This window comes from Penicillium oxalicum, chromosome VIII, assembly GCF_001723175.1.
Source record: "Penicillium oxalicum strain HP7-1 chromosome VIII, whole genome shotgun sequence".
Classification (NCBI taxonomy): Eukaryota; Fungi; Ascomycota; class Eurotiomycetes; order Eurotiales; family Aspergillaceae; genus Penicillium; species Penicillium oxalicum.
This window is the reverse complement of record NC_064657.1, coordinates 1,483,021-1,496,482: the sequence shown is the minus strand read 5'-3', so window position 1 is coordinate 1,496,482 and position 13,462 is coordinate 1,483,021. Positions and strand designations below refer to the sequence as shown.

The following is a 13,462-nucleotide window of genomic DNA, read 5'->3' as shown; positions in this document are numbered from 1 at the left end:
CGAGATCAGGAGTAGGAAATCAATGATCGTGAAGAGAGAGGCAAGAGGAATTGGTCATCGCCTCAAATCACACAGACTCTTGAGGATCAGAGGAAAATCAAAAGAATAAAAGGCAAAAAAAAAAAGGAAATGGAGACACCAGGTAGCGGAAAGAGGAAAGAGGAAAATTCCCCTCCTCAAAAATAATAATAAAGAAGAGGGACAGGGAAGTGGAAGGGAAAATCAGGCAAATAAAGAAGTACGCATTGGAGAACCGAACACGACGGTTGTCAAAAGATCAGATGTGAACACGGAGCCAAGTCAACGGTCCCCATGTCAGCGCCAAAGAGGCAAGAGGAAGCCCGAGAGAAGAGTCCAGAGGCACGACTCAAAAAGAATCCGACTCGGACGAGGGAATCTCCACCACGGGCCAGGTCAATCCGTAAATAATAATGCCACTATCTCAATTGATTGTCGACCCGTGCAGAGGGCGCAGAGACTCAGAAGAATGCGATCACAGGCAACTTGACCTGCGGGTGGAGGACCAGACAAAAGGACCGCGACAAAAAGACCTGCCAGTTGGGAGGCGCACGCTGGAGCCCCGAGTCAACCTCGAGCAGGGGGAGGGTTGAGTGGCCTCACGAAGACGGAGCAAGCGGTTGCGATCGAGCTGGAAAAAGGGAATAAAGAATCAAGTGGCATTTATGATTTGGCAGTGGAAAAAGGAATATGGATATTGTTTTTTGGGGGGTTCTATTTTTTTTGGCGACCGAAAGAGAGCACCAGAACGAGGTAACGAGGGAATATCCAATTCCTGCAAAAATGATGGAAATCGGAAAGAGGGGAAATTCAGAATTCAAGTTTAAAAAAAAAAAAAACGGACAAAAATCAAAATACCGTCAAGGAAACTCTATCTGGGGATCTTCCTGGCGCAGAGGCGAGGCACCGTGCAGCCGACGATGGGACAATCCAACGAGAGGGCCTGGAAATTGGAAAATTGAAAAAGGAAAAGAAATAAAGAAATAAAAGGAAAAAAAGGTATTAAGGGAAGGCAACTCAATGAGTGGAACTCGATGCACACGAAAACTCCATAACCGTTGCGACTGGCAGCTGTATCATTCAGTTTCTTGGTCCTGCCGACTGTTGCACGTTCTGATGGTGAGGGTGAAATGGAGCGCATCTTGGAACCTTGACGAGAACCGTGGGTGCAACAGGGCTGCTGTCAGCGCCAGTTGAGCCACGGTCCATTCTGGATAACCGGCCAGTTCCACCTCTCCCGCTGCATCCCATCCGAAGATTTACCCCGTACTCTGAACAGGCCTGGCCGCAGCCGCACCGCAATGCCACAGAAAAAGCAACCGAACAAGAAGCACGCGAGAACCCGAAGAGGTGTCTCGAGGATGAAGTAGTACTAAGACTCCGAACGGACTGCCAAGTCACGGTACCTCTCTGCCTACGCTGTCTCCGCAGAGATCAACGTACCAAATGTCCTACATCAAACAAACACTTTTTTTCGCAATCTAGATATATCAGTCCACTTGAAAAACTGTAGTCCATCAAGTATTTTGCCCTTCGTAAGTCAAGACGAATCATATAACCACTTGAGCCTTTGACCCGATGGATCCGTTTTGACGCGTTGGAGGCTCATCTTTCCTCGTCGCCTTCAATCAAGGTGCCTTCCGCCAGGCATCGCCATCGAGGAGATGGAGGTGTGCAATTCACGTGTCGTCCTGTCCCGTGCCGCTTGAGCAATAGCCAGTCCCTCATTCGTATCCCCATCATCCTCATCGTCATCACTCTCACATCTCACATCTCACACATGTCTCTACACTACACCTTCTTCCCCTCTTTCTCTAAGTATTCTCTTTCTTTTTTTCTCTCTCCAAGACTGCTCATAATGGGCTCAGGAAATTCGAGTCTCCTTTCTCTCACTCTGTCTCGTTCACTCTTCCCCCCCCCCCCCCCCCCCCTTCCGACCCTCTTCTAAATCGCCCCACTACTCTTTATGGCGAGCTGCGGCAAGCGGACGCACGACCCCCTGCTTCCCCGATCAAATCAGCACCGCACCGCATGGAGCCCTTCGAAGCCAGCTTTCCCCTCTCCTCCCCATGAACGTGTGGCTTTGCAGTGACGCAGCATGGTCAAGAGGAGGAGATGGACCCCCCTCCCGCCGGGAGCTGTGAGTTGACGATATGGGAGCGCCCGCAAATCCAAAAATCCAGGTTGACAATTGGATATTGGACACTGGACCCTGGATGCGTGCCGGGTGACTGGCAAGTGTCTTTGAGCTTCGAAAGCCTAGGCCACACAACATGATCTCACGCAGTGACATCTAACGTGACAACGGATAGAGGATCGCATCGGTAAGGGGTTGCAGCAGGAGGGCGTGCAAAAAGAAAAGGACGATCTCCGTTTCGGGAGGAGGAGTGGAGGGGGTCCGTGAACTTCAAAAGTCCCGCGGCTGAACTACTTACGGCCAAGCCCGTGTGGCCTGTGGGCGACTCCGTTGTCCACCTTGTCCACTGGTTGACTTGTTCCCTCGTCCACTTGGACAGACAGTTGGATCCACGGTAAAATTGGCATATTGGGAGCGGATGGACACGGTACACTTCAAGTCGAGTGGATTCATTGATTCCGTGTGGGTGTCCACCTTTCTCGGCCCCCCCCCTCGTCAATTCATCCAAGTTCACAACGGTCACCACTCTCACGAGGAGTTGAAGAGTAGAGTCATGACGGTCCAAAGCCTCCTGTTTCAGGATCAATTCTCAAAGTACTTCCCCCTCTCCTCCCGCCTGCCCCATGACATACATTGCTCCTTCTGCCGGCGCGCAGGACAAGGACCAGATCCCTCGTCCAGAGACCATGGCCGCCCCCATCACCGGCACAGGCTCGAGCCTCTTCCAGCCCACTGGATTCAGGACTGAGCACCGGACAGATGACAAGGTGGGAAGGTACCATCCCAGCCGTGCCCGGTCCGACAACCCAAGGACAGTGGAGACCATGAGCCATGACCATCCATTAGTGGAAACTCTGTTGAGTTCGCCTCTGTGAACGATCTGCCAAAGTACAAGGACCGTCCGTCTGTACGAAGGGTACATGGGTATAGTACGACGGGTCTTGTGTATAGCTGTATCCACCCTGGACCCTGCTGCGCTCTAGGGGCCTATAGCGTAGTAATCGAATGAGTATGAATAGGAAATGACCGTCTGGTAATCGGTCCATCGCTACAAATTACGTGGGAGGATTCGATTTCTCTCACTCGATGATCTTTCAGGACAGGCATATCCGTGGCACATACTAGTCTTGCACACACCACGCAGTAGTGTCCTCATCGATCGGCAAGATCTCAAATCGACGATCAACCGAGATTTCTACAAGGACCAGAGCAAGCGTCCACTGCAATTAATTGAAACAAGAGAAAGGAGGAGAAGGAGGATGGGCCAAACGACGCCGGATCGACACTCGAGCTAAACGTCACCCAGACTCCGGGATATCGTCGGGATGAGCGGGGCACACGTTTCTCCGTTCAACCACGACCCAAGGCAAATTTAAAAAAAGAAAAAAAAAAAAAGAGCTCTTTGTTCATATCCACGGGCTACTCTATGCCTGGACCGTCTTTTTTCTCGGACACATGACTGAAATCTCATGATAACGGACACAAGCCCCTCCTTCTCCAATCGTGTGGATCAAAAATGGTTCGGTCCTCCGGCAGCACGGGTGACCATGTCTCCACGCGCGATAGGGGGGGGATCAAACCAAGAAAAAAAAATAAGGTATGATCTCGGCGTTGAACAATATCTGTCCCGGCCGATACTGCATTGCAAGCTTTGTAGTTCTGTTTTCCCCTCTCTTCTTGTAGGGGAATTCTTTATTGTTTTCCATATCTGTGATATTCAGAGTTTCTCACTTCCAGTTTTGACTATTTGCGAACATTCCTCCTAGGTCGCTCGTGGCCTGGGGATAGTAGGCGGGGAAGCTCACTGGTCAGGAAATTTAGTAGATATGTGGTATGAATCTTGAATCTTGAAGGTTTAGGAGATTTTGGTTTCCTGCATTTCCTTCCGACTGTGACTACAGTCCTTCTCGATCTGTCCGTCATCATGACTAGCGGCAACGGAGGATGAACAGTTCCCGAAACCTTACTGCTTTGGCTCGTCGTAGTCGTCCTGACAGACAACTCAAAGGTTCATATTGGAAGAAGTAGTATAGTATGCTCTACTCTTCCATCCCAAAGGGTTAATCTCTGACTGGGACAAAAAGATGGACAGATGGACGGATTTAGATTGGACGTGTGTGCTTGGCATGACTCGCATATGCGGTGGCTGACGGCTTTTTGAACCGAGGTCTCTTCGCATTGATCGGAATGGACTTGGATTATTCGCAACGAGTTCCAGGGGGGAGCCAGAGAGTCATTTATCAATTACTGGATTTGATAGTTGATGCGATGGCGAGAAATGGGTAGATATGGAGAATTACTTCAGTCGTATTACGATGGCGGATAGACGATTCTTGTACCGTGCCTCGACTTGGTCCCAAAAGAGAACAAGGAAAGATTGAAAGTTAGAAAAGGACAAAAATAAAAACGGAAAAAGGTACAGCCCGATGAACCGAGATGATATAACCAAGCATATGAGTTGAGAATCACTAAAGAACCATTCCTATGATCCATTCAATCCAGTCATCCAGCCATCCAGTCACCATAGTTATACCAAAAGCACCAGTTTAGAACAAACCAAGAACAAAAGAGAGAACAGCGAACCGAGTCCACTGGCCAGTCATGAGCTGGAGACCGGGAGGTTAACTGTAGAGAGGGGGACGCCAGACATGATCCGACCTTCTTTCGAATAAAGTCATTGGCCAAGCGGACGACGGGGCTGATCCTCTTCGAAGGGCTAACTGGATATGTTCACCCCTTCACGATTGCGAATGGTCAGCCGAGGGATCCGTGGAAGGGTGGAGTTGAAACTCGTTGGATGAGGAGGAGGCACGAGGTACAGATAGTATGGGTTACCGCTGGCGTACCACGAATCAAGGATATAGGAGAAAGAAAAAAAAAGGGGTTATGTATACGACTGTCGCTATTGATTGACTCGTAGGAGCGTACAGATTGAGCCAGAGGTTCAAAGTACGAATCCTGGGGAGAATTAAGCGCCATCGAGGCATGTGTATTGGGTACAGTATGTGACGATGCAATGTCATGGTGCTTCAAGGTGCAGAGTACAATCATCCTCATCATGTACAAGAGTAGCAGGACTGTTACCAAGTACAACTTACGAAGTACCGTCGTGACTCGTGACTTTTGTTCGAGTCTTGCAGCCTCGGGTGTTCAGCACCCGCAACAATAAAAATCCGCCATCTGCACACCACCGTCTCCGTCCGCCGCATGGACCAAGTACGGGGCTGGACCGAACCGAAAGGATCCAAGGTCCACTCTTCTCCTCCTCCTCGAGTGGAACAAGGACGGGAGAGCAAGTCACAGAGGAGCAGTGGAGAGCTACGTCGATGATCCTTGATAGGAATGGGAGAGGGGGGGAGGGACCGCCCATTGGATCCACGGAATCTAAACTCATTCAGGACTCTTGCTCCGTGCGATAGCTTCCACTAGACTACTCCTATTTCCAGTAGTCCATTCTGGTACTACGATACCTCCACAGCATGTACTGTAAGATGTCGTATCTGCATCGTCTATCCAGTATTGATCTTATACGGGACTCGAGGGACATGGTCCTGGACGATGGTGATTTGACGTAGACGTCTGGTGTTGAGCGAGATTCACCCAAATAGGCTAGCCGCATGGATCTTGGTCGTCCGCTAATGAGATCTGCCCGACCGTCCGCTGGACTGCATTAGGTGTTTCTGTGCCCATCGACCAAAAGTCCATGGTCCATGATCCTATTGGCATGAATGGGGATGACGGACTTTCAGTAGTGTCTCCAACCAGGTGGCTCCACTCACTCGGGAATGACAGGACCGTTCGGGGAAGGGAAGAAGGGCGAGGGGGGGATGACCTGAGTGAGAGTCGGAACTTCTCAAAAGGGGAGGCCAAAGGACGGAAAAAGAGAGAGAGGGAGAGAGGAAAAGGCCAAGGCGAGGGGCGGGGGGAAGAGAGAAAAAAAAAAAAAAGCAAAAAGCAAAAAAAAAAGAAAAAGGCGCGTGCGATCTGAGACCATCGTACATAATCGTGCAGTAGTCTGAACTCTGACGACTTTTGGTCAGTACGTCAGTTATTGAGAATGAAGGATGGTACGACGGACTCCTGAGGAGTAGCGATACAATACAGTAGATCAACACCGTCACCAGTCACACTATGGACTCGACGGTGTGCGCAGTGTACAGTTATGACACTGGCCGGGATGCCGTCTAGCCGATACTAATTCTTCTGTCGAGTGCACTGGCCGCAACAATGGAATGCATTGCCCGCTGCCTCATTTCTATTTGATTTGAGGGAAATTGGTCCTGGTGGTCGACCTTTTTGGCTTTTTTTTTCTCTCTGGATTTGCCGTCATGCTTCCTTCGCGTGTCTGAGTCGCTGTTGGTCACCACTGTGGCATTTCCAGGAGACCACCAACCAATTCCCCCTCTTGGGTGTGCATTCGACCATGCGGAGAATGACTAGTGCAGGAATGCTTCCCGTGACTTGACGCGAGTCAGGTCAGTGATGACAGGGTGGCAATACGAGGAATTTCAGTCTCCGGGCTGAGTAGCGCCCTCGTTCTTTTGCTGGACGATCTCCATTCCTCGGTCGGGTGTCGCCTGCCTCACTTTCTTTGTGCGTATGTGTCCTATCGATGTCGGTCGCTGCCATCTGCGGGCTTTGGTCGTCTCGGGATCGAAGGAGACAAGGACCACTTGAGGATCATCTTCACTGATGGGGCCAATGGGACACCCCTCCGTACGGCTGATTTCCGAGGGACGGTCAAGAGTTTCATGAAATCGCGATCTGTTTGTCGACCCATACAGACGCTAGACTGGTTTCGGGAGCTATATCATGAAGTGACCTTTTTCTTTTTGCTCTTTTACGGTGAAAATCGAGTCTCTTTGTGTCAAAGTCCTCGGTCATGCCCTGTCTGCGGGTGTAGATCCCTGTATACCTTTCCTATTCCGCAGTATCCATCCTTTCTTCCTCTCTCTCTCTCTCTCTCTTCTGCAAGTCAAAGCCTCGAGTTTAACAAACCTCTCCGCCCGCGGCCCCCGACTCGACAATCTAACTCTAACCGATTACCCGCTAGTTGCTCCACTCCAGCCAGAAAAGAGGTAAGAGTACTAGTGCAAAGTACCAGTCCAAGTACTTTTACTCGAGACCAGGACCGGACCGGACCAGCCCAGACCAGACCAAAAGCACCCACCAGACCAGGGGATCCTTGGTTCCCAGAGCGTGCTAGGGAATCGGGAGCGGGCCGAAACTTCCTTGACAGCTCTTTGTTGTCTTCTGAGGAGTTCCAGTTCCTGTCGTTCATGGGTTCGGATCTGTCATTTGGTCCTTTCGCAATATTCTCTGGAGAAGAGCACTTGTGGATTGAGGTCCACTGGGCGGTGGTGAGGCGACGACCAGGGTATAGTTATTCACCTCATCGCGCAGGGGAGAGTTTTGTTTCCCCTCCACCCCCTTATTTTGATTGAAAACGGGCAAATCTGCATGTGTCGGAGCACTTTTGTGTTTTCTTGTTGGGCGGACCCGATTATCTGCATTTTTCTCCTCTAGCGCCTCGAGCCTCTAGGCTCTGAACGCCCTTGGGAAAGTCCGGGCTTTTTATTAAAAAAACTCTAGAGAGAGAAATGGGTCTTGCCCATTTCCAATTGCCTCGGGCTCCGGTTGTACTCTGCTCTCACACATGCTGGTTGTTTCTCTCTCTCTGTCTTTGGGCGTGCTCTCCATTTTTCTCATGACTGCATCAAATAGATAAATGGATGTGAAGTGGAGAAAAGACGAACAAGTAACTAAAACGGACGATGAGACCTGGAATTAAAAGCTAAGTAAAAGACTTGTCGATTAATGAGGAAAATCTTTTGATTGCAATCATTCTCCCAAGTAGTGGTATACAGGTAAAGATGCCATGTTCATCTGTACCTTCGTTCTCCTTCATTCTCATCTCGTTCCCGTCAGAACATGGAATGAGGCTCGAACAGATTGAGCAAGCTCGATGAGATTGGAAGCCACTAACAGTATAGGAGTACTCGAGACTCCGCACACCCAAACTTGGTTCATTCCCGTTCTCTCAGGCAGCAACTCAAAACGGGTATAACCCTCCGGCACATGTGAGGTACCGACTGAAGTATTCTTCACTCGAGCTTGACATGACTTTCTTCCTTTTTGCTTTTTTTTCCCTCCTTTTCTTTTGATCTCTCTCGCGATGATCCATGTTGATCAGTAAGATGACTTGGTCTGCCAAGGTACAAGGTGACAGTGAGTATTTCTTTTCTTCTCTTTTCTTCTTTTTTCGTTTTTTTTTTTCCTAGATTTTTTCCCTCTCCCTCAATTACCCAGGAATCAACCCAAATGAGGTAATTAGTCAGTAGAGGGAACACCTCGATCGTAGGTCGACAACTATAGACGAACCTATATAGTTCTACTACGGTCCCCCTCCAGCACATTAGTAAATAGTAGGGATTATCTGAATACAATCATGCATTCTTATACCCTCTGACACACAAAAAAAAGTCCCCCTCCCCTCCTGCAGGCATGGCTGCACTCTTCTGCACCCATGGTTTATCATCATCCGTCATATCCTAGGCACATCTGTCTGCCCTTACTCGCCAAAGTGGAGTCGCAGCCAGACACCGGACAGACAATGAATAATGATCATCGTCTAGTCTTGTCCTTTACTGGATCCTCAATGCATTGCAGCCTCGTGCTTTTCACAAAACCAGATTAAGAAGAAAAAAAAAAAAGAAAAAGCAGTGCCAATATTGTCGATGGCAGGTACAGGCTGGCTTACAAGTTGACGCCAGACGCAAGGGTGAGAGACACATATACGCGCACACACACATACATACGCCGTTTGAGATCTGCGTCGCCGTTGAGAAATAAAAAACCTGATAAGGTACACCGACCGTGAAGAGATGTGGTCCCTCTCTAGCGCCTGTGAACTTGGCGGGGTCCCCCGGAAGGAGAGAAGGGAAACACAGAAACAAGGCAAAGGAGAGGGGCATGGATGTCATTAATCGATATCATGTCATCGCTCGATGGGGGCGTACTGGATCCCAACTATGGAATGGGGGGGGGGTTGTCACAAGGGGGAGGGAGACGGAAATGGAATATGGTTTTATGGTTTGATCAGAGATGGAATGCTAGCACGCTAAGATGGTTGGACTGGGAAATATAGAACGCCCTCGGAGATTATATACATACTGTAGAATACATCAAATAATGCAGTCGAGGGGAACACACACTGGACTAGGTGATGGGTATTAATCGTAGATTGTGTTTTAGAAATATACTAGAAGAGGGCGCTGTGGTATGCAACTCTTCAATATACTAGTACTGGAGAGCCTGAGTTTTTTTCTTGAATTGAAGAAAAAAGAACGATGGCTTGTTTTTTGCTCCTTTTTAAAACCTTCTTTCTACTTGAACTTTGTGTCTGCAGATCACTGTTCCAGTCGTCCACTTGCTCAAGTATTTTGGATTAATGAGAGGTTAATGCAACGTAAGTACGGTATTACCTTAATCGATAAATGGACTTTGGTCGGTCGTACTACAGAATTAGATGGCTGTGCGTGTATTTGTGCACCTATTGGGCAATATCCAGTAGCATGTCAGTTCCAACTACCGAGTACCTGAACTGACCTTTCGCACAAGCACCAGTTCTTAATCATGTCCTATATGTACGAGGCTCCAAGTCACTGCCATAGACAGTTGCAATAAATAATGATTGCTCAAACCTCTATCCAACGGGCCCCAACCCACACATGAATTCCACCATACACATATACCCTTCTTAGTATGTATCCACCGATCATGCATAACCAAGGAAACCCAGCAATACTTCTCCAACATGCGAAACCACTACCTATCAGTGTCCACTCGACAGATGCTTCAGCAGCAAAAGAGCCAGACTACCCCTCCTCACACCGATAGCCCTGGCACGATCAAGAATCCAGGGCGGGAGCTCACCATGACCCAAAACGGGGGACATATCAAGGGGACATAAGATACTGAATATTAGAACCTGATGTGGACGAACTCGAAGGATCATCATCGTTCTCGTCGCCACCACTACAATAGCTACTGTAACTACTCCAGGATCAACTTAATTCTTCATATAGTGATTCGGCCTATATGGTATTACTTTACTACCTGCAAATGGGCTGTCTCCATATGCACCTGGACCAAAACAGATGCCCACGGCAAAGGTGGAGTACAGTCAATCGTCGGGGGACGCTTGGTACCTCAGGGAGTGGAAACTTGCCAAGATTGCCCGAGGGTGAATGTACAGTACACGATCCAGCGCCCGACGGGGACACTGTATTGTGTACATCTCAAGTCTATGGAGTATGGAGTATGAACTCTATAATCTATGCTCTGATATCTTTATTGATAGTTGTCTCTAGACTCATCCATTGTACGATAGGGTGTCACTGAGTAGACGAGACATGAAAAAAAAACAATACATCTATCAAGCGCGCGCGCATTCTTACCAGCGCTTTGATCCCCATTCCTTTCTGACGAGATTCGAGGTTCGAACGCCGGCGGGGGGCGGTCGGTGCCACTAACGGTGTGCTAGTGTTCCACGAGAGAGTCATCGAGAGAAGGGGATGCATTGGATCAGAAATCACAAAATTAAACTCCATTCAGACTTTTGGGAACTTGGACCCCAAGGTCGGGTTTCTTTTCCCTCAGACCGAGTCTGTCTTGTTTCTCTCGTTCGACCGACTACCTTTTTACCCTTCCTTTGCTTTTCCCCACACTCCTATTGACATACATCAATATACACAGCTACGTATTTCTACTTCTAGTTCTGGTTCTGGTTCTTCCCAAGGCCAAGCCCCCCCGGGCCGGGAGTTTTTCTTTTCTCTTTCTTTCTTTTCATTCTCTTGCGAGTATCCCAGATGGCGGGTGGCGCGCAAGCTACCTCGATGGCAATTGGGTTGGAAAAGAGATTAGGATATGTCGGTATGCACTGCGCTCAGACTGTATGTTCCATTTCAACCAGACTGTCGGGTTCAATAGAGGTAGCAGAAAGGAAGGAGAGTCTCTCTTCGTCCGGTGTCAGCATCGTTGGATTCGTCGTGGCTATATTTTCCTCGGGATTCTTCTTTGTAGACAGTGGCACACTCCCCTTCTCCCCCCCCCTTTCCCTGCGACCAGGAAACACGAGAGACGCGAGAAAGAGAAATGGGAATAAGATCTGATGAATTCAAGGGGAACCCACAGAGATGGTTGGAGAGACTGGGCACAGCAGTTTGACATGCTCGATGTGTATTGACCAGGACGAGGAGGACCTATATTCCCGTGTTTCTATTTTTGAGTTTACGGAGAATGGCATTCACTTAAAACGGCTGCTGGAGTATTCATCGCTTGATACTCGTGCCTGATCAAGAGCTTGCCCCGACTTGAAGATGCTAGAGAGTGATCCAGTGGAGACAGATGCTTGACACTCGGCCCCATACTGACAGCCATCCTCAACGGTGGAAAACTCAAACGGACGAATGTGACACATTTTTGCCGTGTACTGGTGATCGTCACTCCATCCGTGGTCTGTCAGCGGAACAAAGCACCAGAGGACCGGTAAGAGTTCAGCACCCAGAGGTTTGAGATAAACGGGCTTCGCGACTTGAGAGGAGGGGGCATATCTTGGCGGGGAGAAAAAAGACGTCGAATTCTAGCCACTCACCACGGCGTTTCTACCCTGATGGCCAATTGTGGAGCGCGGTAGAGCCCAGCGAAGCATGGGAAAACGCCAAAAAGGAAAAAAAAAAGAAAAGAAGAAAAAGAAAAAAAGCCACCATAAACACCGGCCTCGATCCCGTTGGTTATTGGTCGTTGGCTGGGAGAAGGCTTGGAAGGTTATGAACAGACGTCGACCGTGCCGCGTGGTTGTATGGACCGGAATAGGCCCCGAGACAGGATACTAGTTGGTGTGGCACGATCAGCAGTTTGAGCTGAAAAGTCTATGTTGACCAGAAGATGGGGATTCTCCAGAGGGCGATCGGGGAGCGAGACCCATGTCGCCGAAGATTCGCTCATTCAGTGACGGCAAGAGAAAGATACAGTATAGAGATAGAAGACAAGGGAGAGAGGGACTCCACAGAACGCGCCCAAGGAGAGGACGATCTGGCAAGGATTACTTGGGTGGGTCAGAAATCATGACAGAGTCATGTCTATCATGTCTATCAGTGGAGGCTCGTAGGTCCAGATAGAAGAGAAAAAAAAAGCAAAAGGGACGCAAAGATCGAGACGCGCAGAGACAAGGAAAGCTGAGCAAAAAAGTACTGGGCATCAGCCCAGCCGTACAGCCCTGTACCTCTGCCAACCCTCTCGAACCTCCAAAGTGTTAGCCCTCCGCCTCCGGGTGCTTGGGCCTAGGAGCGAATCACTGGTTGACTGCCAATGCGAGGCGTCCAGAGCGTGGTCGTTACCAATCGCAAGTCCGGACGGGTCCGTGAGGTACTAAAACGCTGGACTGGAAGACAATGAGGGCGCCATGCACGCCGCCTCAAGCTTACCAAGGGGAGGCAAGACTTTAGAGACCCCGGACGCGGAAGGACTGGGCTTTCTGTTCCCCAAAGGAACCCCTTCAATGCGCTGTGCATGCATCCACCGGCGCATTCCGGGGGGAGGGCCAGAGAGACTAATGGGCTCACCCCAAAGAGTGTGTCGATCGTGAGAGTTCGCTGCTGCAGTAGCGGGGCCGCACCAGCGGACCTCCCGCCGGTGGCTGGACTTTTGTTGGTCTTTCGGTCGGGGCCTGATAGCTCATACCGTGGGTCTCGAACGCAGAGATTCTCGCCCGTCGCAGGACAGGCCCACAGGAAGATGCTCGGAGACTCGCGCGAGACGTTGGGCCGCCGGACGGGACGCGGACCGGGGAGAGACCCGTCCACTCATCTGTCAAGAGGGAGGGAGAGAGAGAGAGAGAGAGAGAGAGAAAGGGAGGAGTGGAGTGGACCAAAGGAAGACAGACTAGGCCACTTAATGACACACCCAGGTACCAACAATAACGGCTGTCGGACTTCTGAAATGCTATAACGGAGGTAATATGTATTATGTATTGGACGCATGTCTGGAGTGAATATACAATGGGGAACTGCGCCGGGTCAAAAAGACACATTGGAGACGGCGCGACGTCGATCCGCATCGCGACCCCCCCCCCCCCCCCCCAACTTACAACTAAAAACCTGCAGGCGCCGACCGACCGTACGGAGATTTTCTCCGGTATGAACACGATAGGCTCCCAGATGGCCGTGGTCCCCGGCTCGGATCGGATGCAGGTACTAGGATGTAGGACACAGACTGAATCATAAACAGGGGGCGAGATAATGAAAG

The 13,462-nt window shown here is 49.8% G+C and overlaps 1 protein-coding gene across 1 annotated transcript; it reads left to right on the top strand.

The window, feature by feature from the left end:
• Positions 1-2,778: 2,778 nt before the first annotated feature.
• On the top strand, positions 2,779-3,030 carry POX_h09815 (uncharacterized protein; the record flags this gene model as incomplete). The annotated part of the gene is made up of 1 exon (XM_050118562.1): positions 2,779-3,030. One exon carries the CDS (start codon positions 2,779-2,781, stop codon positions 3,028-3,030), a length of 252 nt encoding a protein of 83 aa, XP_049965349.1.
• Between the last annotated feature and the right edge of the window lie 10,432 nt (positions 3,031-13,462).